Source organism: Sus scrofa, chromosome 12, assembly GCF_000003025.6.
Source record: "Sus scrofa isolate TJ Tabasco breed Duroc chromosome 12, Sscrofa11.1, whole genome shotgun sequence".
Taxonomy (NCBI): Eukaryota; Metazoa; Chordata; class Mammalia; order Artiodactyla; family Suidae; genus Sus; species Sus scrofa.
Genome location: NC_010454.4, coordinates 55,748,275 through 55,772,038, shown reverse-complemented (window position 1 = coordinate 55,772,038; position 23,764 = coordinate 55,748,275). Strand labels below are relative to the sequence as shown.

General features: G+C 53.2%; 1 protein-coding gene across 1 annotated transcript in view; it reads right to left on the bottom strand.

The window, feature by feature from the left end:
- SHISA6 (shisa family member 6) overlaps positions 1–14,202 on the bottom strand; it is a 266,924-nt gene extending 252,722 nt beyond the window's left edge. The window contains 3 exon segments of the mRNA XM_021066272.1: positions 13,558–13,974; positions 13,976–14,050; positions 14,052–14,202. Of these exon segments, the coding sequence (XP_020921931.1) occupies positions 13,558–13,974; positions 13,976–14,050; positions 14,052–14,188 (629 nt within the window). The 5' untranslated portion in view covers positions 14,189–14,202.

Genomic DNA, 23,764 nt, shown 5'->3' with positions numbered 1-23,764 from the left:
CTCTCGAGACTCAAGGGACTACTCAGGCCTGGGAAATTCAGTCGCGTCAACACCAAGCCTGGACGTTTCAGAAATATCCGGACTGTTTAAGAATGAATCAAAGATCTGGATGTGGCGAGGGCAGCTACCGTTTGGAACCGGGAAAAGAGAATTGCTCCCGAGACTTGTGAGCAGGGCCACTTGGGCAGCCAGGTGGTAGAGGAGTTAGTAAGGCACCTCCTGCTGCTGTCACTGTTGACACTGCTGATGTCCCCTTTCTTGACCTGCTAGGAGGGCACCGGCGTGAAACCACAGGAGAGGCACGATGAAGGCGATACGGGGATCGCCTCCTGGCTAAACACGGGGATCGTGGAGCCAGAGCAACTGGGCTGGAATTCTGGCCACTTAGGATATTGGTGATCATTCACCAGCTTCTTAAGTGCCTTGTGATTCTGTGTCCTTATTGGGAAAAAAAAAAAAAAAAAGAAAGAAAAAAGGCCAAAATAATAAGGCCAAAAATAATGTCCACCTCTTAGGGTTACGATGAGGATGAAAGGAGTTCATACTCGTACAGCACTTAGAACAGGACCTGGCACCTCATAAGTACCATGTAAATATCTGATTAATAAATATATCCACGCACGGCCTCCTAGTGCCTGCAGAGGCTCAGCCTACAGGACCGCAAGGAAAGCGCGTTCGTACAGGTGGAAGAGGGGAGTCCTGGAGGAATGACTCAGTGACGCCAGATGGCAAAACTCTTGGTGTGGAGGACGGGCCACACGGCATGGCTGTGGCTCCGGGTCATCCTGAAAGGGACCGCCTACGTGCCATATTTTGCACTCAGGCCTAAGGACAGAAATGCATCTGCTCACACACCAGCTTTTGCTAAACCCTAAACCTGGACCTTGCGAGCCAAGTGCAAAGATATAGTCTGTTTGTTCCTTCCTGCAAGCCCATCACAACCCCTGCTTCCGCTAGAGCACAAGGAAGCCTCGAGATAAGAAGCAAAGGGACTCACATCGGGAGAAAAATAAGTCAGGATTCCGTTGGGGGCATTAAAAGGGCAAATGGGTCGAACGAACCAGGGCAACATTTTCTGCATAATATTCAATTTTTTTTCTTTATTCTTCCCGCTTCTCTTTTACCTTCTTTTCTTTCTTCCTTTCTTCTTCCTTCTTTAAAAAAACTTGTAAGCACTATTGTCATTTCCAAGCTCAAGTACCTTCATATCAATCAAACTATAGAAAGGGTGGGGTACACAAAAGAACCCCCCCACAAACATACTCTCTCCACTTTAACTATCATTCATTCATTCAACTATATTTACTGAGCACCTGTTTCACGCCAGGTCCTGCTGTAGGCACGAGAATACAGGTGTGAACAGAACAGGCAAACCCGTGTTCTGGACACCATGGTGGGGGAGATGGATTGGTCCCCGGGCTGGAGACTCACCTATTTACTTATTTATTTATTTATTTATTTGTTTTTTTGCCTTTTCTAGGGCCGCTCCCGTGGCATATGGAAGTTCCCAGGCTAGGGGTCGAATTGGAGCTGTAGCCGCCGGCCTACACCACAGCCACAGCAACGCGGGATCCGAGCCGCGTCTGCAACCTACACCACAGCTCACGACAACGCCGGATCTTTAACCCACTGAGCAAGGCCAGGGATGGAACCCGCAACCTCATAGTTCCTAGTCAGATTCGTTAACCACTGAGAAACTCCGAGACTCAGCAATTTAAAAAAAAAAAAAATCTTTAGATGTTTCATTGTGTTTAAACGACCAAGCAAGACCCACATGCTGCTCTCAGTGACGTCACTTGGGGTCTGGCTATAGAATTATAACCCCATTTCTATGTGGACGAACTTCACAAGGATTTGAAACCATGTCCCATAATAAACAGACTTGTAACCAGGGGTGTTTATCCAGAAGCAGGGAAGGGCTCAAGGGACATGTCCCCTTTGGGCTGCTCCTGTGGGCAGACCTCATGCCAGGGAAGCCAATAATGGCTTCCCATGAGAATTAACTGGAATTTCTTCCTTAGAAGGGGGAGGGGGAGCCCCAGCTCCGCCAGGTGCGTGAGTATGAGGGGAGGGGCATCTGGTGCACAGAGGGAGAGGCACTAAAACACCCATCACCTTCCACCAAGAGTCTACGAGCTTAAGATGCTAAAGACAAGCACTCCCATGAGGCCACGTGCAGATATGGATGGAGCGTGCAAGGAAAATGCATTTTCCCCCATACCTCAGGGCGGCTGCCTCTGAAAGGACGGACATAGGCTCTGTTCTGAATGGGCCAGAGAAGGACTCACCTCCCCAACTGGACAGCACCCCCACCCACACACAGCAGGGCCAACAGACCAGAGGGGGGTGGCGGGGCTCGTCCAAGGATGTGGCACAGAAAGTGGCAGAAGCTGTGATTAGCCTGCCTCTATCTCGGAAAATGCTCTAAAGCAGGGAAAGACGGATGATGACAACCTCCAACGGTTAGAAAAGGGGGGCTTCAGAGTTCCTGTTATGGCTCAGAGGAAGCAAATCCAACGAGTATCCATAAGGATGCAGATGCAGGGCCTGGCCCCGATCAGTGGGTTAAGGATCCAGCGTAGGTCGAAGATGTGGCTCGGATCCCGTGTTGCTGTGACTGTGGCATAGGCTGGCAGCTGCAGCTCCAATTCAACCCCTAGCCCGGGAACTTCCATATGCCTTGGGTATGGCCCTACACATACACACACACACACACACACACACACACACACACACACACACACACACACACAAAGGGGGGCTTCGCTGGGGGTCCTTCGTGAGCCACATCAGCAGGCAAAGGGAGGGAGGTCAGTGTCCTTCTCTGGAAGGGGTGCATCTATGTACTTCCTGTCACATCCTACAGGGGGTGTGATGCTGTCACACCAAACAGGGTGGGACAGGCAGGAGAGGAAGAACAGAGGGAGGGAAACAGAGGTCTCTGTCCTCTTATTGCCCAGGGACAGGCCAGCCATCCCTGGTCCACCTCCAGGTTCCCAACCTCCTGTGCCCAACTGGTCATCCGGTGGCAAGAGGGGGAGGGGGCCCTCTGGGGTCACAGAGTTCTCAAAGCCGAGAGCGAGAGAGTTTCGGGATTCTAAAAACTCAGGGAAGTTCACAGGAAACACGAAGAAGGGGAATTGAGCGGGAACCCCCAGAGGGAGTTAAACAGGGAATTCGAAGCAGCCTACAGTCAAGTGTCACCAATTCAGCAGAAATGGGGGCAGGCTAATCCCAATCAATGAAACAGACATGGAAAGTATAAAGCACTCTAAAGGAAATGCATTTTTACTGCTTCCTGGACCACTGCAGGATGACAAACTCAGCCTAAAAAAAATTGATCTTTGGAGAGCGACTTTATTGAATACATAAGAATGATGTGTAATTAGCATGCCGATTGTCTATGGAAGAGCCTGGCTAAAAACGTCTGTCTTTCTGCCGGGCGTATGCGCCTTGCACGATCTCTGCAGTCTTGTCTGAGCTATTAATCTGTTCATCACAGCTTTTTATCAGACAGAGAAAAGAAAAGCAACTTCGCTGAGGTCCAATGTGGATAAATTTTGAATTAGCGGAGTCTGAATCAGTGCCGTCTAATGAAGTTACAGCAGGACAAGTTCAAGAAGGAGAACTGGAGAGAGCGAGGAAAGGAAAAAAAAATCTTCACAGAAGAGGAATCAAAAGAACAGATGGCGAAAGAGATACCAGTGGACAAAGGAACAAGAAGAAACATTTTAATGATGTGACTTAAAAGAGAGAAGCGACAGATCCTCTGCTAAAGGCTGGGTGCTCTTTGCAAATGCTCGGGGTGGGGGAGGCGCCGGCACAGAGGTGGGTCAGAAGCTGGCTGCTGAGGGTCTCAGGTGGGAAAAGCTGTGTGATTTCCCACAGCATGAAGAGCACTCCGAGCCTCCTCCGGGAGAGCATTCCTGGGAAAGTTCCGGCAAATTTCTCAGGATGCAGGAAAAAGTCAGGAGGGGTCCTGCGAGGGAGGCTGGAATCCAGACGCTTCCCCAAGTTCTGGAGTAAACTTGGCGCTTGGGCAGGGCCTCCTGCCCTGTCATTTTGGGGGATGGGTTACCACGAGGCCACCCTCAGGCGCAGCAGCCCAGACTTCAGGGTGACAGAGGCCAGCTATCCCTGTGGATGGGATCTGAGGCTGAGTCCAGGACCTGGGGAGCAAAGCTCCCGGTAACAACTTCTCTGCTCTCATGGGGTTCGACCCAAGCGCCTCCCTGCCTGACCCCAGGGATGCTGGCCAGGGCCTGTATTCCCAGAACCCCACCCCACCCCCGCCCCGGGGGAGGGGGCACTCCTCCTGGCCCCGGCATGCCCTCTCAGGGTTCAAATCCCTCCTCGCTGAAGTAGCCGGATGGAAGGGAGAGGGAAGAGAGGAGCATCTGGTGGGGAAGCATCCTTCCCAGAAGAGGACTTTTGGCTAAAGGAACCCAGGCTACGTCCAGAGGACAGATGTCCTAAGTAATGAGACTTTAATTCTGGAGCTAATGGGAACAGTGCGCGAGACCAAATGCCAAAAGAGCCAGGAAGAACAACAGTGTTTGTGAAGCCTGCAGAAAGCATCGGCTTCGCTCCCAAACGCTGGGGAACGGGGCCGAGCTCGTAGCCACCCAGAGCCCCGCTGGAACTCAGCCTCCTCGGGTCTCGAGACGCGGACAGGGGGCTCTGGGCAAGGAAGTGATCCTGCCCCCCTGACCAGGGCAGGGGCTGAAAACAGTGCTCAGGACTCCTACGTTCCCACACCCGCCTCAACCAGATGGCCAGGGACCCCTGCACGGGAGCTGCAGGCCGGCAAGTGCGAGCCCTGCCGTGAACCGGGGGTGTGGCCACGACCACCACCACCAACGGCCGGGATGGCTAGGACCTGGGAGCAAAACCCGGGGCTCCTTCCCTTTCTTGGTCTCAAGCAGAAAAACACAGGGAAAAGACTGAGGGATGAGAAAGCAGGGCTTGGAGAAGCAAGGAGGGAAAAGCAGAGCAGGGAAGCTAGAGTGAGCTGGCCCCAATTCTGGGTCTGGCGCGTGCCGCGCTCACGTTAGAAATGGGGCGGGGAGGGGAGCTGTGATAAATGGAACAGTTGGTGAGCTGTGCGTCTTGGCCATTAAAAACGGGGCTGGCCCGAGGTCCATCCTTTCGCCCCCAAATCACTTCAATTCTCTAGCACCCCACTACTCTCAGGAGCTCAGACTCCTACAGAATTGCCCTGGGGTCCTTTCAATACTGCAAAGATGGGGGATGTTCTGTTTGTTTGTTTTCCGATGAAAATCGGAGTGTTTCGTTTGCTTTTACTCTTTATGCTCTCTCCGTATGGCCTCACTAGCCTCAACCAAGACGACCATTCTTGAAGAAGAGCCCTTTCGCCACCCTGAGCGCCTTTGTGCCCCGCATGCAAGGCCAGCGAGGCCACAGCCTGGCTCCGAGGTACCCTGGTCTGTAGGTCATTCATTCTCCCTTCAGTGTCCCTTACGGTGACAACACGTCCGAGGGCCCGGGCAGGCGGGTCTTTGCTTTCTCGAGTAGTCAGAGGATCACCGACCTGTTTACGTTCAGGAAGGTGAGAGGAGCCGCCTGCCCTGTTGACCCCCAAAGAAGATGGAGACCAACAACAGATTAGCTGTGTGACCTTGGGCAAGTTACTAGGCCTCTCTGAGTTGATTCTGTCATCTGTTAAGTGGGTACCAGACTCAGCGTGGTGGAAGAATGCAGGGAGATGATGCAGGATGCGGGCTACAGAGCCAGCCCTGCTTCATCCGTGTGGCCTTGGCTACTCACCCAGCTGAGGGCTCAGGTCCTCCCTCAGCACCAGCTTTCTGGAGTGATGGGTGAGGGCGTCGTGTCAACTCCAAGGACCTGACACCTGAGCAGAGGGAGGGGGCTGCCCAGCCTCAGAGCAAGACTGACTCCTCCCAGAGTGTTCAAGAGCCACTTTTAGGGGGCCAGTGGGGTTACAGGTTCTGCCCCAGCCCACGCAGGAGAAGCAGTGCCGCACCCCTCGCCACCCACTAACTCCTGACCGAGAAGAAGAAATCCTGTCCCCACCGCAGCAGCACAGCCCGCAGCTTCCTTAGCACCGAGAGGAACAAGAACTGGCCGAAACTGCTGCACCTGCTGGCCCCTTGTCAGCTGCCCTTAAACTCGGCCTGCCTCATCCTCGCTCCATGTCCGTGATCAACCCCGTAGGATGAATGCACTTTCTGGGGGGGGGCATCTGAGGAGGTGCAGTAAGCACACATTATGAATCTACCAGCAGTGCCGGCGGGAAGCCCCCTCTTTCCGTGCCTGTAAATACTGCCTCATCGGTGGCTGCCTGGCCCAGGTGGTGACCTCAACTGAAGGCCAAATTGCAGGGGTGATGACGGTCAGGTGGAGAGGAAGAAGGGCAGGGCACAGAGAGCTCCCCGGTGGGACCCCAAGCCTGGCCACAAGCACCCCAAAGAAATCCGGTTCCTTTACCCTCGGAATCAAATTAGGAGTCACTGTTGAGCTACCTGTCTACTCTCTTGTGCAGAAAGGTGGGTGTTTCTTAAACTCTTTCTGGGCAGTTACTGAGCCCTTTACTCCATAATGAATCAATCCCTTTCTTTCTGCCTCTCTCCCAGCATCTCCATCTGCCCGGACACACTGAGAGAGCATGACGCTGATATTCTGAAGGCCAGAAATTATCCTTCCATGTGGGGAAGAGCCCCTTTCCAGTGGTCACCACGGAGCACCGGGCTCTGATGCTGGGCTGCCTTTCAGTGGTGAGATGCCTGCTCTGGGCCCCTGCCTTTGGGACAGACAGCAGTCTCCTTACTGGAGGCACGCTTCACTTCTGATGAATTGCCAGCCAAGCACCTATTTCATTCATCAGCCTCAGCACCATGTCATCGCTGCTTGCAAGAATCAAACCTACCCTAGGAGGATAAAAATATGCTGCTGTTACGGAAAGTCAAAGCGACGCGCACAGGCTCTGAAGGCACTTCCAAAAGAAGAACTGTGGCCACATTTTCTGGGGAAGAATCAGTGCGTGGCCTCTCAAGGTGACTGCTTAGACGGTTAGGTTAAGCACGTCCTGGTTCTTCCCAAGTAGGAAGGGGGCACGACGTAGGCAAAAGCCCCACGCCGCATCCCACAGAGATTAAGTTCCCATAATGAGGGGACCCGCGTTTCCAGTTTCATCAGCCGCCCTTCCCAAAGCTTCTCTGGACCGCTCGTCTTGTGCTTGCTCAGCCCAGAGCTGACAAAGGGCAGAGGGGGTGCCCGTGAACTGCTTCTGTGGGTCACAGAGCTGTCTTACGTGCAGGGAGCCATCCTGCAGGACAAACCTGACACTACCCCCACTCGGAGCCTTGGAATGGCTCGAGGCTCTGGTCTCTGGCAAAGCTGAAATCCATCAGCCTGGGCAGCTGCAGCGTCCCCACCATCTCCGGGATGGAGAGAAAGCACTCGCAGCCCCTATTTTTCATTACAAATTTGTGCCCATAGTTGTATCCCGTGACCCATGGCCCTGGTTCAGAACTCTTTGGCTTGTGCTGTAGTTTTCTTCTTCAAATGAGCAGCATTACTCAGCTCTTACTAAAGGATAATAATAATAACAACAATTCCCTTTGATCAGGGTGTAGCCCTTCACAAAGGCATGCGGAGAAACCACCCAGGAGCAGGCAACATCATTTCGGAGGAGGGGCAAACTGAGTGAGGAGCGAGAGAAGGGATAAGGCTGTCCTTCATGTCACTAAATGTCTGAGAGTTATTGGGTGACGGCGACGAAACACGTACATACAGTAAAACAGAATAGATTTCCACAGGACGAGAAGACGAGGCTGAGCGGTACTGTGGCCCAGGACACCAGCACCCGGGCTCCTGGTCCAAGATCAGTGACACCCCTGTCCCTGGGGACCCTTGGCATTGTCATCTGGCCTCCTTGGGCCTCAGCTGCTTGGCCGACAAAATCAGTTAACTAGCTTGTCCGGAATAAAAATTCTATGGTTCTATAACACGACAAAATAATAAAAGTACTACCTGCCTTTTCTTCTAGAGATTAAAAAAAAAAAGGCAAGTTAGCAGTCTGTCCTGATGGGTGTGGAATAAGGCTGCTCAAGGCCAAGGGGCTGAGACCCTCCGAGGGGTCGCTGGTAAACCTTCCCCCAAGCCCTCTTCCTGGTCTGCAACATCCAGGAAGGAAGATGCTGCCAATGTGGGCTCCTAAACGTGACTTAGGGAAAAATCACGGGTAGGCGTTTCCTAAGACGGAGAAAAGAGGGGCAATTTCACAGCGGGGAAGTCTGTGGGGGTTTAATGCTACGGGCGGACGTTCCTGGGCCAGGGACTGAACCTGCACCACAGCAGTGACAAGGCGGGATCCTTAACTGCCAGGCCACTGGGGAACTCCAAAAGGAATTTTTAAGATGAATTTAACCCAGGCTCTCAAAAAGGGCGTCAGAGCTCCCTCCGCCATCACCAATCTGAGACGTCCTATATGCTGGGGTGTTCACACCGCAGCACGGAGGCTCCACGGGATACACAGTGTCAAGGGATGGAGCTAGAATTGTAAGACAAATGGCACTTGAATTCACCCCCATCTCAAAGAGAGATTGTGGAGGATTTTGAGGTGGGGGGGAGGGGGTGGCAGAGAAGGTGAGTGGTGACGTCCAGCGGCCAGGAGCCGGGTGCTAGTCCCAACCCGCAGTGGGGACCCTCACGGACCAAGGGGAAGGAGCCAGGGAGTGAAGATGCCGCGGCCACCCTGCAGGCCCGGGACCTGGGGGACTGAGGCTTCTTCTCACGCAGCCCCTTCCTCCTCCGCATCCCAGAGCGTCCGTCTGGGGCTGGGACACTCACCTCTTCCACTCAGCTCACCTTCTCAGCTGTCCTAACCCCTGCTTCCTGGACAACCCATCTGACCTGACTGCATGCTACTCTGATCTCTCGTTAAAACAGCTTAAAAACAACGGCCTGGGCTTTTTCTCCTCCTGTGTCGCAAGGGCCTGGACGTCGTGACTAAACTCCTAGAATCTTATAGTGGATTCCCCCTGCCCCCTCACCAGGGAGTATGCTCTGGGCGTGGGACAGGGCTGTGGGCAGGGGAAAGGGACGGACCTCATGCCTCCTGGGGTCGGGATGTGATGGGACAGGCCAGAAGATCGCAAGCGACATTCCAGGGAGAACTATCCCAGGGCAGGGGTTTTCCAGGGGCTGATCCATTAAATCAAGAGTGAGCTCTGCTTGGCCTCGTGGGTCAAAGGTAACGTACACTCGCTAGGCTTACGCTTTATAGGTGGAAAGCTTCCTTGCCCACAGCAGGTGGGCAGGGCTCCTCTGTTGAGTGAACACAGGCGCCTGTAGCCACAGGGCTCAGGACGAAACCAAGCTCGGGATCTGGACGATGCCACCCACCTCCCCCCGAATGCCCTCCTCCCTTTCCTATTTTTGCTTCTTTCCGACTTCCTGGTGTCCTTCCCTGACCCCTCCCTCCACAGGCCTTCTTAAATTCTACAACCTCACTGCTTTCCCTTCCGGAAAACATGCAAGGCTAAGACCTTTAGTCCAAGGCAAGATGATTTTTTCCTTTCCTTCCAACAACGGCTATATTTGAAGTAAAAAAAAACAAAAAAAAACAAAACCAAGTTGACTCTATTTAGATCAATTCATTACAGGGAGCCCATGGTGTTTCAAAAATGGAGTGTTTGGCGTGATTTGACAATTCATTGCCCAGGAACCTGCGAAGAGAACTCAGTAAATCAGCCGGCAAAGTGGTCCTGCTACTGCAGTTCTGTGGTCTGTGAGGATGAAAACAGAGCTCTCTGGGTTTGTAATTAATTTCTGGAGGGAGAAAAGGCAGAACAAAGTGTTCCCTTGATGTTTCTGGAAATAAGCAGAGGAGTGCAAAGATGAAGGCCCCTCTGGATGGTTGCTGGGTCGCCTCGCCTCCTAAGACTCTTCTTTTTCTCCAATGTCTGCTCAGGTTTTGCTTCCCACGGGCCTAAGTACTTCGCCGCCCCCATCCCGCCCCCAGATTCTTCCATCCCTTCATCCCTGTGCAGGCAGTGAAAGGACCCTGGGCATCTCTGGCCTCACCAACTGCATCTAGAGCATCCTAATAGCTTCCTGACCCATCTGTTAATTAGCCATTTAAAAAAAAGAAAGAAAGAAAAAAAGAAAGCCACACAGGTCCTCCTCTGATTCTCGTCTCCAAGGCACTAATGAATCAACCCAGGGTGAGAAGGAAGGAACAGGTTTGGATGTGAGGTGGCAGGTTCGGAACTGAATGTCGACAGAGAGCCCACGTCTGGGTCCGTGTCCCTGGCAGAGGCCCTGCCCTGGGAGGCCCGGGCAGCCCTTCGCTGAGCAAAGAGCCCCGGGAAGGAAGCATGACACAATTCAGCAGCCGCCTGCCTCAGCCCGCGCAGGTGAAAAGAAGGGCCAGGTGAGGCGGAGATCCTGGCGGGAAGCGGGGTTCCTCGTGGGAAAGAGGGACCTGCCCGACGTCCAGGGCTCCCCAGGTCCAGAGCCAGGCTCTGCCTTTGGTCCCTCTGGCCACCCCTTTCCCCCACCCTGGGGTCCAGCTGCCCGCATGCTCTGGCATTGGAATCACTGGAGAGCTAAGGGTTTCCTCCACGGACGCATCGTCACGGCAGCAACAGACTGGAAAGGTCTCATCACTTCTGAAACAGACTAAATCTGCTCCCCCTGCAGGGGCTGGAGAGGCGAGAGGAAGCCCCGCCTGAGGGGTGTGCCAGGGCAGGCTGAGGGGGTCAGCCCGGACACCGGAGGGACCTGGAGGAGGCAGACGGCTCATCCTGGGGCAGCATCCTCCTTCCGCCCTTCTAAGGCTCCCGAGAGCATTGCTCTCGGGGAGGCAGAGCTCCCTCCCACTCAGCCCTCCGTCTTCACAGAGGATCGGCCCCTGGAATAAGTACAATAACCTTTGCTTGTTCAGAAAGGAAATGCCTTTGCAGGATGGTGTCAAGGCATAACCGGGCACACATCCCACCTCTTCCGCTGACCTCTGAAGAGTCCCCCTTCCTTCTTCTCCCCTGCCTTCCCCGAGGAAGACCTCCCTATGGCGTGAACCTGCATCTCTCTCTCCATCGCTCTCTCCTCTTCCCTCGCCCAGGTCCCCAGTAAGACAGTCTACACCCCAAACTCCCCGCACAGCCAGCAGCCACCTCTGAGGCGTAAGCAAAGTGGGAGCGAGATGCTACCACACCCACCTGGGGGTCGGTGGGCAGCTCCTGCAATGTGCCAACTTACCCCAGCACACCTGGGAACTCACTGTGCCTGAGTTATCCAGAACTGAAAAGTAAGTTTCCCTGACCTGCCCAAGGTCACTCAGGAGGTGTCCTAGATGGATGGCTTGTGCTCTGTTCCTTCCCCCACCCCTCCAAACACAGAGACAGGCTTTGTCCCCTACCTAACAAGCCTCAGTATGATGGTTTCCAAAGCACTGATCAGGCAAGACTGCAGCTGTTGGAAGAGGTGCTGTGAACTGAATAAAATCAGGAGGTGAATTTGAGGGAGAAACATCCCATCTTTGCATAATGGTCTGAGGGCTGAAATTCACTGCCCTTCCCGTGGCTATCTCTCTTTCCCAACCTCAGCAAGAAACCACCTCCAAGGCATCACCATCAAGCAGCACACCCATACACACGTGGGTCGTGCTAGTTTGAGGTTGGCTGGGGGTACCGTGACATCTCCAAGGTCACGGCCCATAGAACACAGGCCAGTGGCCATCAGCGTCCTCCCAAGTAACGATGAAAAAACTCAGAAGACAGTGGCAGGCAGGGCAGGGGGCAGGTCTCCCCAAGAGTGCAGAGAATGGCCGGGGAAGAGAGAAACCCAAAGCAAGGTTCAGGGGGATCAACCACCAGGAGGTCACGGCCGGAATGGAAGGTGTGAGGCCACAACTCCAGGATCAGGTGAAGGCGGACCACCTGGAGGCGAAGGCAGAGGGATAAGGACCAGAGGTATCTGCTTCAGGATGGTGCTGCCCACAGGCAGTTACTTCTCTGCTCTCCAAGGTGAGCCGAGAGAGAATTCTGAGCCAGACAAAGCCCAAAGCAGGGCGTGCCTCGTCTTTCTGTTCCTCTCCATTCCACCTTCCCACTGCTTTTGAGAGCCAGGACTGATCACAGACCATTTGCCACCATTCCTCCATCGGTTCCCAGGACCCGCCAGCCACAGACTTAGCCCCTGAGAGCTAAGACAGGGGTGGGATGGAGCCAATGGTACTAAGGCTTAAGGAGGGGGGATGACGACCCCATCTCCTTCTGGAAGCACCCAATTCCAACACCCAAGGTGGTCAATATTAAAGTACCCACACTTTGTGGATTTGACTCAAAATCTGCCAGAGTATCATTTTTTCTCAACACCCACCGTATCGGGGGGTGGGGGTGGGGAATCTTGCCCAGAAATTTCTATCTGCCTCTCTCTCTCTTCATCAGGATACAGGGGATTAATGTCCACAGCAGCCAGGGAAGAAGGTTTTCAGGCTGAAAGGATAACAAGCAGAGTGCAGAGATGAGCTAAGGCTGTACGGCTCAGGGTGAGGACCTGGGAGAGGGGGGTCCCCGTTACTAGGGCCGTGCTCACACCATGTGCCAGAAATGGAGGCACGTCCTGGGGCGGGTGTGTTCCTTGAAAGACTCTGTTGAACCCTGTCCAGCCATTCATCAGCATGAGGGGACTGAAAGAAGAATTCAGTTTGCACCCCTGAGTGCATCGTTTCCAGAGTTGTAAAGAGGCTGCATTCCTCTTCCCCGGACTGGGGACGCCCCCACCCCCCACCCCCTGCCAGGGGCGCCGGGCTGGGAGCTGAGAATGGCGGGGTGGGGGGCAGTCAGGGAGGAACCATATTTTGAGCTCTCGGCAGAAGTTTTGGTAGGAGGCAGCCCTCACTGCCTCCCTAAGGCAAGCAGTGAAAGAAGCCCACCGGGCTGAACACAGCAAGAAGTGTTAAGTCAGAGAGTTCTGCCTACAGGGTTTAAAAGAACAAGTCCTCCAGTCTCCGCAGGAAAGATAAGCATCCCACTCTGCGGGATGCACTGAAGAGCCACCATCTGCCCTTGGTCAGGATGGAGCAGATAAATCTCCATTCCTTCCTACCCCGGAGGCATCCTTTCCCTATGACCCCCCATCTCCAACACCGGGGAACAGCCAGTTCACACTCTTTTCAGTAAGATTCCAACATCATTCCATTTCCTATATTAAAGACGACTCTCTGGTTTGACTCAGAAAACCAAATGCAAAAAGAACCTACACCCAAGTGCTCACATGCCCGGAAAACCGCACCCTGGACCCCCACCCAGAATCACAGGATTTGTACAGTTCTCCGCCCATCCCCACACTGCCTTGCAAATCCCACTACCCACCAAAGCCTGCGTTCCCGGTTCTAAAGAAATGGAAAAGAGGGCACAGAAGGCTCTGATGTATTGCCTGTCAAAGAGGCAGGGGAGAAGTGGACTTAGAGGCATGAGAGATGGGGTCACGCCAAGAGCGAAGAGGACGGGGAAGCAGAGGAAGAGGCCGCCGGGAGGCTGGGGGCGGGCCCCGGGCGGCCGCGCTCACCTGTGGATGTTCATCTCCCGCGGAGGGCGGTGGGCCTTGTCGTAGGAGACCTTGGCGAAGACGCCGGCCACGATGACGAAGGCGATCACCCCGCAGGTGATGTAGACGGTGAAGTTGGTCTTGTCCTTCTCCGGGTCGTACTTGTTCTCGGGCCCCGGCGACACCACCTTGGTGCTGGGCGTCTGCACCCACACCGGGCTCTGGTAGTTGGTGCACTGGCGCTGGTCCAGCTTCTCGTGGCGCTTCTTGCAGCAGAAGCGGTAGTAGCAGGTGCCGCAGCAGTACAGGTAGCCGCTCTCGCTGTTGTTGCACTCGAACTCCTTGTCGTATTGGCCGCTCACGTCGTAGTAGCCCCAGCACGTCTCGTAGGTGACGGCCGCGTTGGCCGCCGCCACCGCCGCCGCGGGCTGCCCCGCCGGCTCCCGCCTCCAGGCCGCCGGGCGCCCGGACGGTGCCGTTCAGCTCGCGGCCACCCCGGGCCAGGGCGCCCCGGGCCGCCGGCCCCGACGGCCGCGGCGCTTAGGGTCCGGTTGGCGGCGCGGCCGCGGGCGCCCTGGGCACCGGGTAGCAGGTCCAGGGACTGGAGCGAGAGCAGCGGCAGCAGCAGCAGCAGGAGGCGCCGCAGCGCCATGGCGGGGCCGGGCGGGAGGGCGCGGGAAGGCTTCCGCGGCAGGCCGCTCCCCGGGCCGGCCGGGCTCCGAGGGGGCCGAGCGGGCCGGGCTGGCGGCGCGGGGCGGTCAGCGGCGCCGGGGCGATGGCGCCATCGGGGCGCGGGCGGCGGCGGCGGCGGCAGCGGCGCGCGGTGCGCACGGACCAGCCCGGCGCGGGCGGCTGGGGCTCAGGCTACGCGCCGGCTTCGCGCTCCCCCTGCGGGCTCGGCGCGCCTCCCGGGCAGCCCCATCCCCCGCCGGCGGCGGCGGCGGCGGCCCCGCGCGCGGCTCGGCTCAGGCGGGACCTGAAGCGCGGCTCCGGGCGGCGGCGGCGGCGTGGTCCCGTCCGGGCGGGTCCTGCGGGACAAGACGGGGAGCCGGTCACGGGGTGGGGCGACGGGCGATCCCGCGGCGGGAGGCGGGAGGCGAGCGGCGGGCGGGGAGGGAGCGCGCAGCCCTCGAAGAGCGGGGCTTGGGGCCGGGCGGGGCGTAGAGCCGGCTCCCGAGACGGGGCCCCGCGGTTCCGGGGCGCACGGGCGCCGGATTCCCGGCCGCCGGCCCCCGCGGCGCGCCCCCGCCGCTGCCAGCTCCCCGGGACGGAGCGGGCCGCGGCTGGGGTCGGGCGGCGAGCCGGGGAGCGCGCGGCGCCCGACCTCACTCACTCACCATGCCCGGCTGCGACTGCAGAGGCGGCGGCGCGGCGGCGAGGCGGGAGCGCAGCGGCCGGAGCGAACGGGCGAGCGGGGAGCTGCCGGCTGGCCGCCTGCACTAGTGCCGGAGCGTGTGCGAGAGGAGCGAGGGAGACACACGCACTCACACACCCGTACACGCCGGAGCGCCGCGCGGGGAGGGGACGGCCGGGGACGGCGGGGGACGGCAGGGGAGGGGCGCGGAGGGGGGCAGCCGCTCACCGCCGCCCACGTCTCCACGCCCGGGCGCCCGGGGGAGGGGGGGCTCCTCCAGGCTGCTCCCCCCTCGCGGCGCTCCAAGCTCCGCGTCACCAGAGCCCAGGACACCAGTTCATCAACAAGGCGAAGGGGCCCGGGAACAGGGCGGGAGCGTCCCTTCTGGAGCCGGCCCACGGCGAGGCCAGACCCCTTGTGCCCTAGCCTGGTCCAGCCCTCGCGGCCGCTCCCACCTCACGCCACCCTAGTCCTGGGCGGTACGCGTCCCGAGCGGGAGTTGGGGTGTCTGCGAGCCTTTGCCTCTCCCTAGTGGCGACGCTCGCAGCCGAGGGAAGCGGTCAGACCCATTGCTACAGGTTTCTAAACTGAGCCCAGGGTTCAAGTGGCTCATCTGAGGATACTGGGCCAAGGCTCTCCTCCCCTTGGGCGCTCTGCTCCCCACCCAGCCTCCTGCGTGCACAGAGGCAGCCCCAGGGCCCGAGCGCACCTCGTTTTCTCTTTCGGGGACTATTCTCAGAGCGTTGGGGCAGAGTTAGAAAAGCTGTCTTGGCCTCTGAGAATCAGCTTTGAAATCCCTCTGCTCTATGCCGGGGGATGGGGAGGGGGCAAAGCTCAGGCAGAGAAGGGGGCCTTCCTGCATGGCTGCTGGTTGGGTCTGTGGAAAGGAGGCCTGGGTCTAACTTTCAAAGCCATGAGGCCACCCAAGGGCGAGTTATAATCATCTTTGACCTGAGGGGGTGGGGGGAGGAGGGAGAAAAATGAGAACAAAAAGCAGTGTCCACAATTCTACCTACAGTCCTGGCTTTGTGAACAAGAGCCCAGGTGCTTAGGCTGAAGGCAGAGAGACAGGCTGTCAAGAGTGTGGGCAGCAGAGATGGACCCCACGGCTGTCCATTCGGTGCCATGTGTGACCCCAATCAAGGATCCCCCATGCAGGAGAGGCGGGGTCCCTCTTCTTAGAATCCGGGATGGTTAAATGGGAGCTGAAGCCCAGATTCCAAGGCACCTTGTCCCCTGGTAGCTTCCCACCTGCTTTCTCTCCACCCCTCCCTCTTCCTCTGCACTCTCCCTCTCCCCTTCCCCATTCTCTCTACTCAGCTGCCACCCTCTTCTTAAGGATTCTGCTCAGCAAACTTTTATTTATTTGGTGCCTACTCTTTCACCTGGGACTGTGTTAGGTGCTAAGATAAAAGATGAATAAGACAGCCCCTTTCCTCAAGGAGAGGGGGCTTATAAACCAGTTATGTCCTATGATAAAGGTGGGCTCAGTCTCTGAGGGGACCCAGAAGACAGGCACCTAGCCTAGCCCTGGAGGGGAAAGGTGAGTTCAAAGGCAGATTTCTAGATGAGATAAGAAGAAGGACCGGACTCTTGAAGAAGAACTGAGAGTTAACACAGCAAACAGGAGGGCAACACTCCCAGCAGAGGGAGCATCTTTAACCAAACCCGGAAGACAGGAAGTAGTGAGGGTGTGTGAGCAGGAGATCCAGCAGCTGAGCATAAACTTGGAGGGAGTCTTCCAAATAAAGCTGGCAAAAGGGTGTTGTATCCCCTGCCAGAGAACTCGAATTTATTCTGCAGTTGGTGGGGGACTAATTGGTGGGTTTTACTTCAAGGGAAGACCGTCAGATTTATGTGTTGGCTGGATCTCTAAGTCAACTGGAGTAAGGAACTCTGGGTGGGAGAAGAGCTGTAAGGAAGCCTTTCTGACAATCTGCGTAAAAGATGATGAAAGTTACTGGTAATTGGTGGACAAAGGGCATGTTCAGGACGGCACTGATGGTCAAGTTCAGGTGCCGTAAAAGGTTCTAAGCGGAGCTGTTCGCACAAGGGTTTCGAGCTCAGGGAAGCACATAAGAAAAGGATATATATTTGGGAACCATAACGTAGGCGTATTCATTTGGGAATCCTAAGAACACATCCCTTACTTTCATACTCTGTGCAATTTTAAAGCCAATCCCTTCCTCTCCTCTTCTCTGAACTTTCCTCTCTCTTGCATTATCCCCCAATCACCTATTCAGTATCTGGGAGCTTCAAGCAATGAGTAGAAACACGCCTTTTTTCACATGGAACTCTAACCAGATTTGATCAATGGCACTGAATAAGGGAAGCTGTCTTGGGTTCCTCAGACCACCCTGCATTCTGAACCCCTATGCTCCTAGATGGCAGTGGCTTCAAAACACTCACAGAAAAGCATGGCTCTCAGAGCTGAGCAGGATCTTAGGATTATCTATTCCATCCTAATTGCAGTACATACACATCTTAGCGATACCTCAGCCCTCTCCACTTGACCTTCAAGTAGCAGCAGACCAGACTGGCTGCCTACCAACACTCCCTCGTATACCTTCTCCTTTCGGTACCTGAATTGTTGACAACATGGAAGGGTCTTTCCCAACATGGCTTATTAACAGGTGCCAGCAAAGCATCATCTTTTTCAGCCCTATACCAACTTCAGACAGCTCGTAAGCTCAGGGAAGAGTGACTCAATCCTTGGCTCTAAAGACAAACCACAGTTGGGATGAGCCAACCGTGATAATCCCATCCCCTTCTGGTTAGTTAAGAATGGACTTGTGATCCAGTTCTGACCAATATGAAGTGAGGGAACTGTAAGCAGACACTGGAAAAACATTCTTGCTCTTAAACCTAGTGCTAATTTCTCTACTTTTTTTTTTAGTGTTGGCTCTGTGGATGTTATAAACTTGTGGGGGTGAGGAGGTGATGGGGAAGGGCAGAAACCAGTCATTAGTTGAAAGTGGTATTCAGTTTGATGGGAGAATTGCGATCCCTGGATCATTTCTCAGTAGGAAGGGGCAGTAACCCAGACTTACTGGTCAAAAACTGTGAGCAAAATGGTGCATGTTATTTCTGAACCAGAGCATCCAATCACCACTTCAAGACATGGTAGGGCTCTTGTTTTCTCCTGGCGTGGTGATCAGCAGTGTTCTAGGTGGGTGTGGCTTTGTCAGCCTGTAAGTGACAACAGTGAAGAGAGCCCCCCAGTTAATAAAAATAGTGCCCCACCATGTACATGTAGCATTGCACTGAATCTGTAGATGCATTCATGTAGCATTCATTGAATGTGTAGGGCTGCACTGAATCTGTAGACTGCTTTGGGTAGTATGACAATTTTAACAATATTAATTCTTACAATCCAGGAGCATGGAATATCTTTCCATTTCTTTGCATCCTCTTTAATTTCCTTGATTAATATTTTACAGTTCTCTGCACGTAAGTCTTTCATCTCTTTAGTCAGGTTTATTCCCAGGTATTTAATTTTGGGGGGGGTATAATTTTAAAAGGTATTATCTTTTTATATTCCTTGTCTAATATTTCATTGTTAGTATACAGAAATGCAACTGATTTCTGAATGTTAATCTTGTATCCTGCTACTTTGCTGAATTCCTTGATAGGTTTGAGTAGTTTTTGTGTGGAGCCCTTAGGGTTTTCTACATATAGTATCGTGTCATCTGCATAGACCAACACGTTTATTCAGCATAGTATTAGAAGTCCTAGCCACAGCAATCAGACAAACAAAATAAATGAAAGGTATCCAAATTGGAAAAGAAGAGGTAAAATTCCTTTGCATTCTTGACATCTAGCTGCTGTGCGAGAAGCATGCACTGCCTATAATACCAATGGTGAGGAACGAGGCCACTGCGTGGAGAGAGACCCTGGGAGACAAGATGCCACTGTTGGCATTTGTTTCCCAACTGGACCCCTACTGGAACGCAGCATAGGATTGAGCTCAAGGAAAACCAGAAGAAGAACCATCCATCTGAGTCCCAGAAAATCCACAGAACTATGAGACGTAACAGATTGGTGTTTTAGGTATTTGAAGCTGCGAAGTGCTATAAAGCTTCATTACGACACAACAGACAGCTAAGGCGAACCACATATCACAGCACAGCCTCTAAACAGAAACATATCAGGGGCCACTTCTGGCCACTAGACGCCCAAAGCGACTTTTCATGAGCTGCTGTATTCATTCGCTAGAGCCGCCGTAACAAAGTTCTGCAAACTGGGTGGCCTCCAGAACAGAAATCATCTCACAGTTCCAGAAGCTGGACGTCTGAAATCAGCGTGTTGGTGGGGTTGGTTCCTCCTGAGGCCGTGAGGGAAGGATCTTGTCTAGGTGCCTCTCCTGGGCTTATAGATGGCTACTGTCGTGTACATGGGATGTTCTCCTTGTGTCCGTGTTGGCCTCCGAATTTCTCACATTTTCTAAAGACGCCAGTCATGCTGGATTAGGACCCACCCTAATGACTTCGTTTTAATTTTACTCGCTCTGTAAATACCCGGTCTCCAAGTAACGTGGCATTTCTTCAGCATGTGAATTTGGGAGATGGGGGCGGGGAGGCACATTTCAACCCACACACCTGCTCCGTGGACGTGTGATGTGCTCTGCATGAAACAGGATGGAAACGTGTGCGTGAATGAAGAAGAAAGGAAGAGAGACCGTGTCCGCCACTGTCTTTTATTCGAGAGGTGTTAGAGAATTGCAGGTTAGGTCGTCCTGGAAATGGGTACTCTTTTCCATACCCTTTTCAAGACAGAAAGCAATTGCTCTAGTGAAAGAAGATAGATTCCCAATGGGAATCACAGGAAAGAGGTCATCTTCCCCTGGCACTCCCCACCCAGAGATGCAGATAAGCAAGTGTGCCTCATGCACAATTAGAATTCTAGAACTGCGGCATTTCAGAATTTGCAAGAATTCCTATCCTCTAGGTATCTTCTTCTAAGTGGATCTCTAGTTGGCCAGACAAGTGAAGGCAAGAACGACCTCAGATTATCCCTATGGCTACTTTGGCCTGGGATTAACTTATCTCTGCATTCATCTATTAATTCTTTAGCTTGTATTCTACTGATTAGCCCTTCAACAAATATTCGATGAGCACCCACTCTGTGGTAGTCCAAAATACAAACAAATACATTGCGCTTTCTGACTTGAAATGTGGAATCCTACTTAGGGCCTCATAGGACTACCTTCCATCCACCACGTACCAGATGTTATCCATCAAATGTTGGCGTGCCCCCTACAAATTCACATGTTGAAGCTCTAGTGTGGTTGCACTCCCCACCACTGTAACGGTATGTGGAGGAGGAGCCTTCGGGAAATAGTTCAGTTTAGATGAGGTCATGAGCATGCAGCCCCCGTGATGGAGTGAGAACACCTACAAGAAGAGGAGGAGACTGGAACTCTCTCTGCTATGTGAGGACACAGCAGGCTGGCAGTAATCTGCAACCCGAGGACAGAGCCCTCAGCAGACCACCAACTCTGCTGGCACCTGGATCTTGGATCTCCACTTTCCAGAACTGGGAGAAGTGAATTCCAGTGTTCGATATTTTGTCATGGCAGCTGGAGCTGATGACAACACCGGAGATGAGAGGAAAAAGTAACAAGCTTTGAGAAACCTTCAGAGATGTTTTTCCTCTGAGTGTCCTGCAGCTTCCAGGGGCACAAGACCCAGGTCGTGAGTTACACTACCAGGAAGATGCCTTAGCAGATTCAGAGCAGCCCAAGACACAGTCTGCAAACACACCAGAAGAGTCTGATGTGTGGGCCACGTATGAGCTCAACATCTTAACAGCTTCTTGAGAAACGTCTCTCCCAAAGGCGCTGCTTTCCTGCTGGGATCATCTCGAGTGATCACATGTGGTTTTCTCTTTTGCTGCAACTTTATTAGCAAAGACGGATGAGTGCGCGTGCACTTTTATACTCTTAAGGCCAAGAGGTAGATTCCTACTGTTAGACGTGGTCCGGCCATTAAGACTGTCTGAAGAAAAAGGTCAGACTATAGCACCAAAGGATGGACAGTCATTTGGGGTTTTCCCCCTTTGGGCTCAGATAAAGCCCGTTCAATCCCCAAACACATGCTGGGTCCCAAAGTAGCTCATTTGAGTTGTGCGTTTCCCGGGTAAACCTGTACTGAACCGTTTTCAAAGGACACTTCGAGCTGGATCTATGGAATGTGATTTCTCAACACAGCACTGCATCCAGTCACCCCTGGTGGCGGAGCAGGCTGCAACAGGGTTCTCTCTGCCTTCACCTAAAGCAGACATCACTAATCAATTATGGAACCTGCGGAGACCAGGCCTAGGCTCAGAAAGCCCTTCCACACGCAAAGCTCCAGAGAGTCAACAGAGACTAACTGGAGTTGGAATTAGTACAAGAAACACATCCTATTTGCCTAATAGCTCAGTGAGAGGTGACAGTCAGAGTGGTTCAAGCATCGTTCTATTACTTTGTGTAGACATGGTTTTAGAATTCTGTTCCAATTATGCAGTTTTATTGCCCCAAACTGAAACATTTATGAAAGGAAGGAGCTGAGACTGTGAGGGACACCAGTGTCACTGGTCATTATGTGCTTTTTTACTGAAAGATGTCTTTCATTTACAGCTAGAAGAAATACACGGTGGGGTTAACACTTCCCAAGAAAAGTGATAATGAAGAGTTTGCCAAACAAACGCCAAAGAGCATCATCAAGCAGCCACTCCCAGGTATTCATATGCACAGTCTTTGCATCACTATTCCATTTTCTCTCTGGTTGCGATGTATTGCTATTTTATTCAAAACCACCATGAATTAACCTACAAAAAGATATGTCCCTATAAAACTCGGAGCCCTGTTAAGAGCGCATTAAGCATAGATGTGATATTTTTTTGGCATCGGGTTTGGATCAACCTGTGTTCTAGAGCAGTACCACCTGTTTCTCATGCTTCTGCGTTCTACCTTTAGATCATGCCTCTTGTGCCTGTTGTCATGTGGGTCACCTTGCATTCTCCCTCTGACTTCTGGGAAATGAAACATGCCATAGACAGTGGTATCTTCAGTAGAATAGGTATTATGTGATTAAGAAAAAAAAAACCCCACTAAAAATGGCTGGTGTGGCTTTTCTTTTTCCTTTAAAGAAAAAAAAAACCAAACTGAGTTAACTAATTGGATCTAACCCACTGATCTAATCCAATCGACTAGGCACAAATTGGTCATTAATACAGCCAAGTGAATAAACAGCAATTCTTGATTCCATGTCAGGATGTAAATGCTATCTGGAAGGGCCATCTGTTGGTTGAGTGCCAAGGAGAGGGTGAATCACTGCATAGACGAATGCCATCGTTAAAATAACTGAGGTAACGGGCTGAAAGGACCAATTTTGTTGTTAACGTCCATCAGTTTTCAAAATTAATTACTCGATCCTGGAATTACTTCAGTGGACAGAGGTGCGTTCTGACATCCTCTGTCTTGATCAAGACATGGGACTAACCCCATCTGCAGACATAACCAGTGCAAAGGTAGGGCTTGCAGGGGCCAGGTAGCAGTTAAAGGAGGGAAGGCTAGCCCGGAGATGCTTAGCAAGGGAATTTCTGGAGACACTTGGCCAGAGAGCCTGAGAACTATTTCTTGACCTTTGCTTGAGGGTCTGGTTGTCTAATTTATTTTTCAATTCGTAGCTCAGCCCCTAATGATGCCTGTCCATTTATCCTCGTTTCCCAGCTCCCAGTTCCAACTCCATCTCCCAGAAGCCCACCCTTGGGCTTGGAGATGAACTTCCTCCAAATCCTTCGAGAGGAGTCGCCAGGGGCTGAAGGACAAGGTCATGGTGGTACTGGTGTAGTGACAGAGGCAGCTACTGGGCTGTAGACAGTCCAGATCAAAGAGACAAACTAGTCCCCGGGTACTCCTGAGACACACAGTGCTGGAGTTTTGCTCAGGCCTTTCAGAAGGGGCACAAAGTCAGTGAAATCGCAGGTGAAGAGTGCAGCAGAGGATTCTCTTAGAACAAGGCAGCTGGCCCAGAGAGGTTACACCAGAGAAGGAGGTCGAGGCAGGACAGTGAGTTAGACCCGGCAGACCCAAGAGACCTCAGGACAGGAAAGGTGATAGGTCAAGGTCCAACCAGCAGTTGCGAAGAAGGACATCCATGAGAAGTGACAGGCAGGGCAGGACGCTAGGGTCTAGTCACGGAGACCGGGACACAGGCCAAGAAGTGGCTTACAAGCTTGCAGCATGAGCAGATAAATGACTCTGAAGCATGGCTTCTCAGGGGCTTACAGGGGGAACTAGCTAGAGATGCATCTGATGTGGGATGAATCCCGCCAGCCCAAGCGTACCCAAAGCCAGGCCCACTTGACTCCCGTAGCCCGTGTGGTTGATCATGCTCAACTTCCTACATATCACGTCCATCACAGACCCTCTCAGCCACAGATCTCACAAACATGCTGGCTGCACAATGTTCATGATTGAATGTGTCTAATTGACCATTATTTTTATTTCGATCTCTTCTCACATTTTTATTTTCTATCAGTATGTTCCCATTTTTGCATATATTCCCCTCCCCAGGAGTTTTTTAGCACATTTAATTTCAGGATCTGCCATTCCCTCTGAAACATCATGTTATTTGAGGGGAAGAAAAGAAATTTGGCAAAGAACTGAGGAATTTGGTCTTGATTCTCCTCTTCAAATTGCTTATTGTCCTATCTCAGAATTTCCTGATTTTTTTTTTTTTTTTGGTCTATCATCTTTTCAGAGATTACACAGTGTAGGATAGTGGTCTCAACCTGGGGGTGAGGGAGAACCTCTTAAAATCATAGCAAAAGCATGTGTCTGTGTGTGTGTATACACGTGTGCTGTTTTTAGAAGACACTTCATCAGAC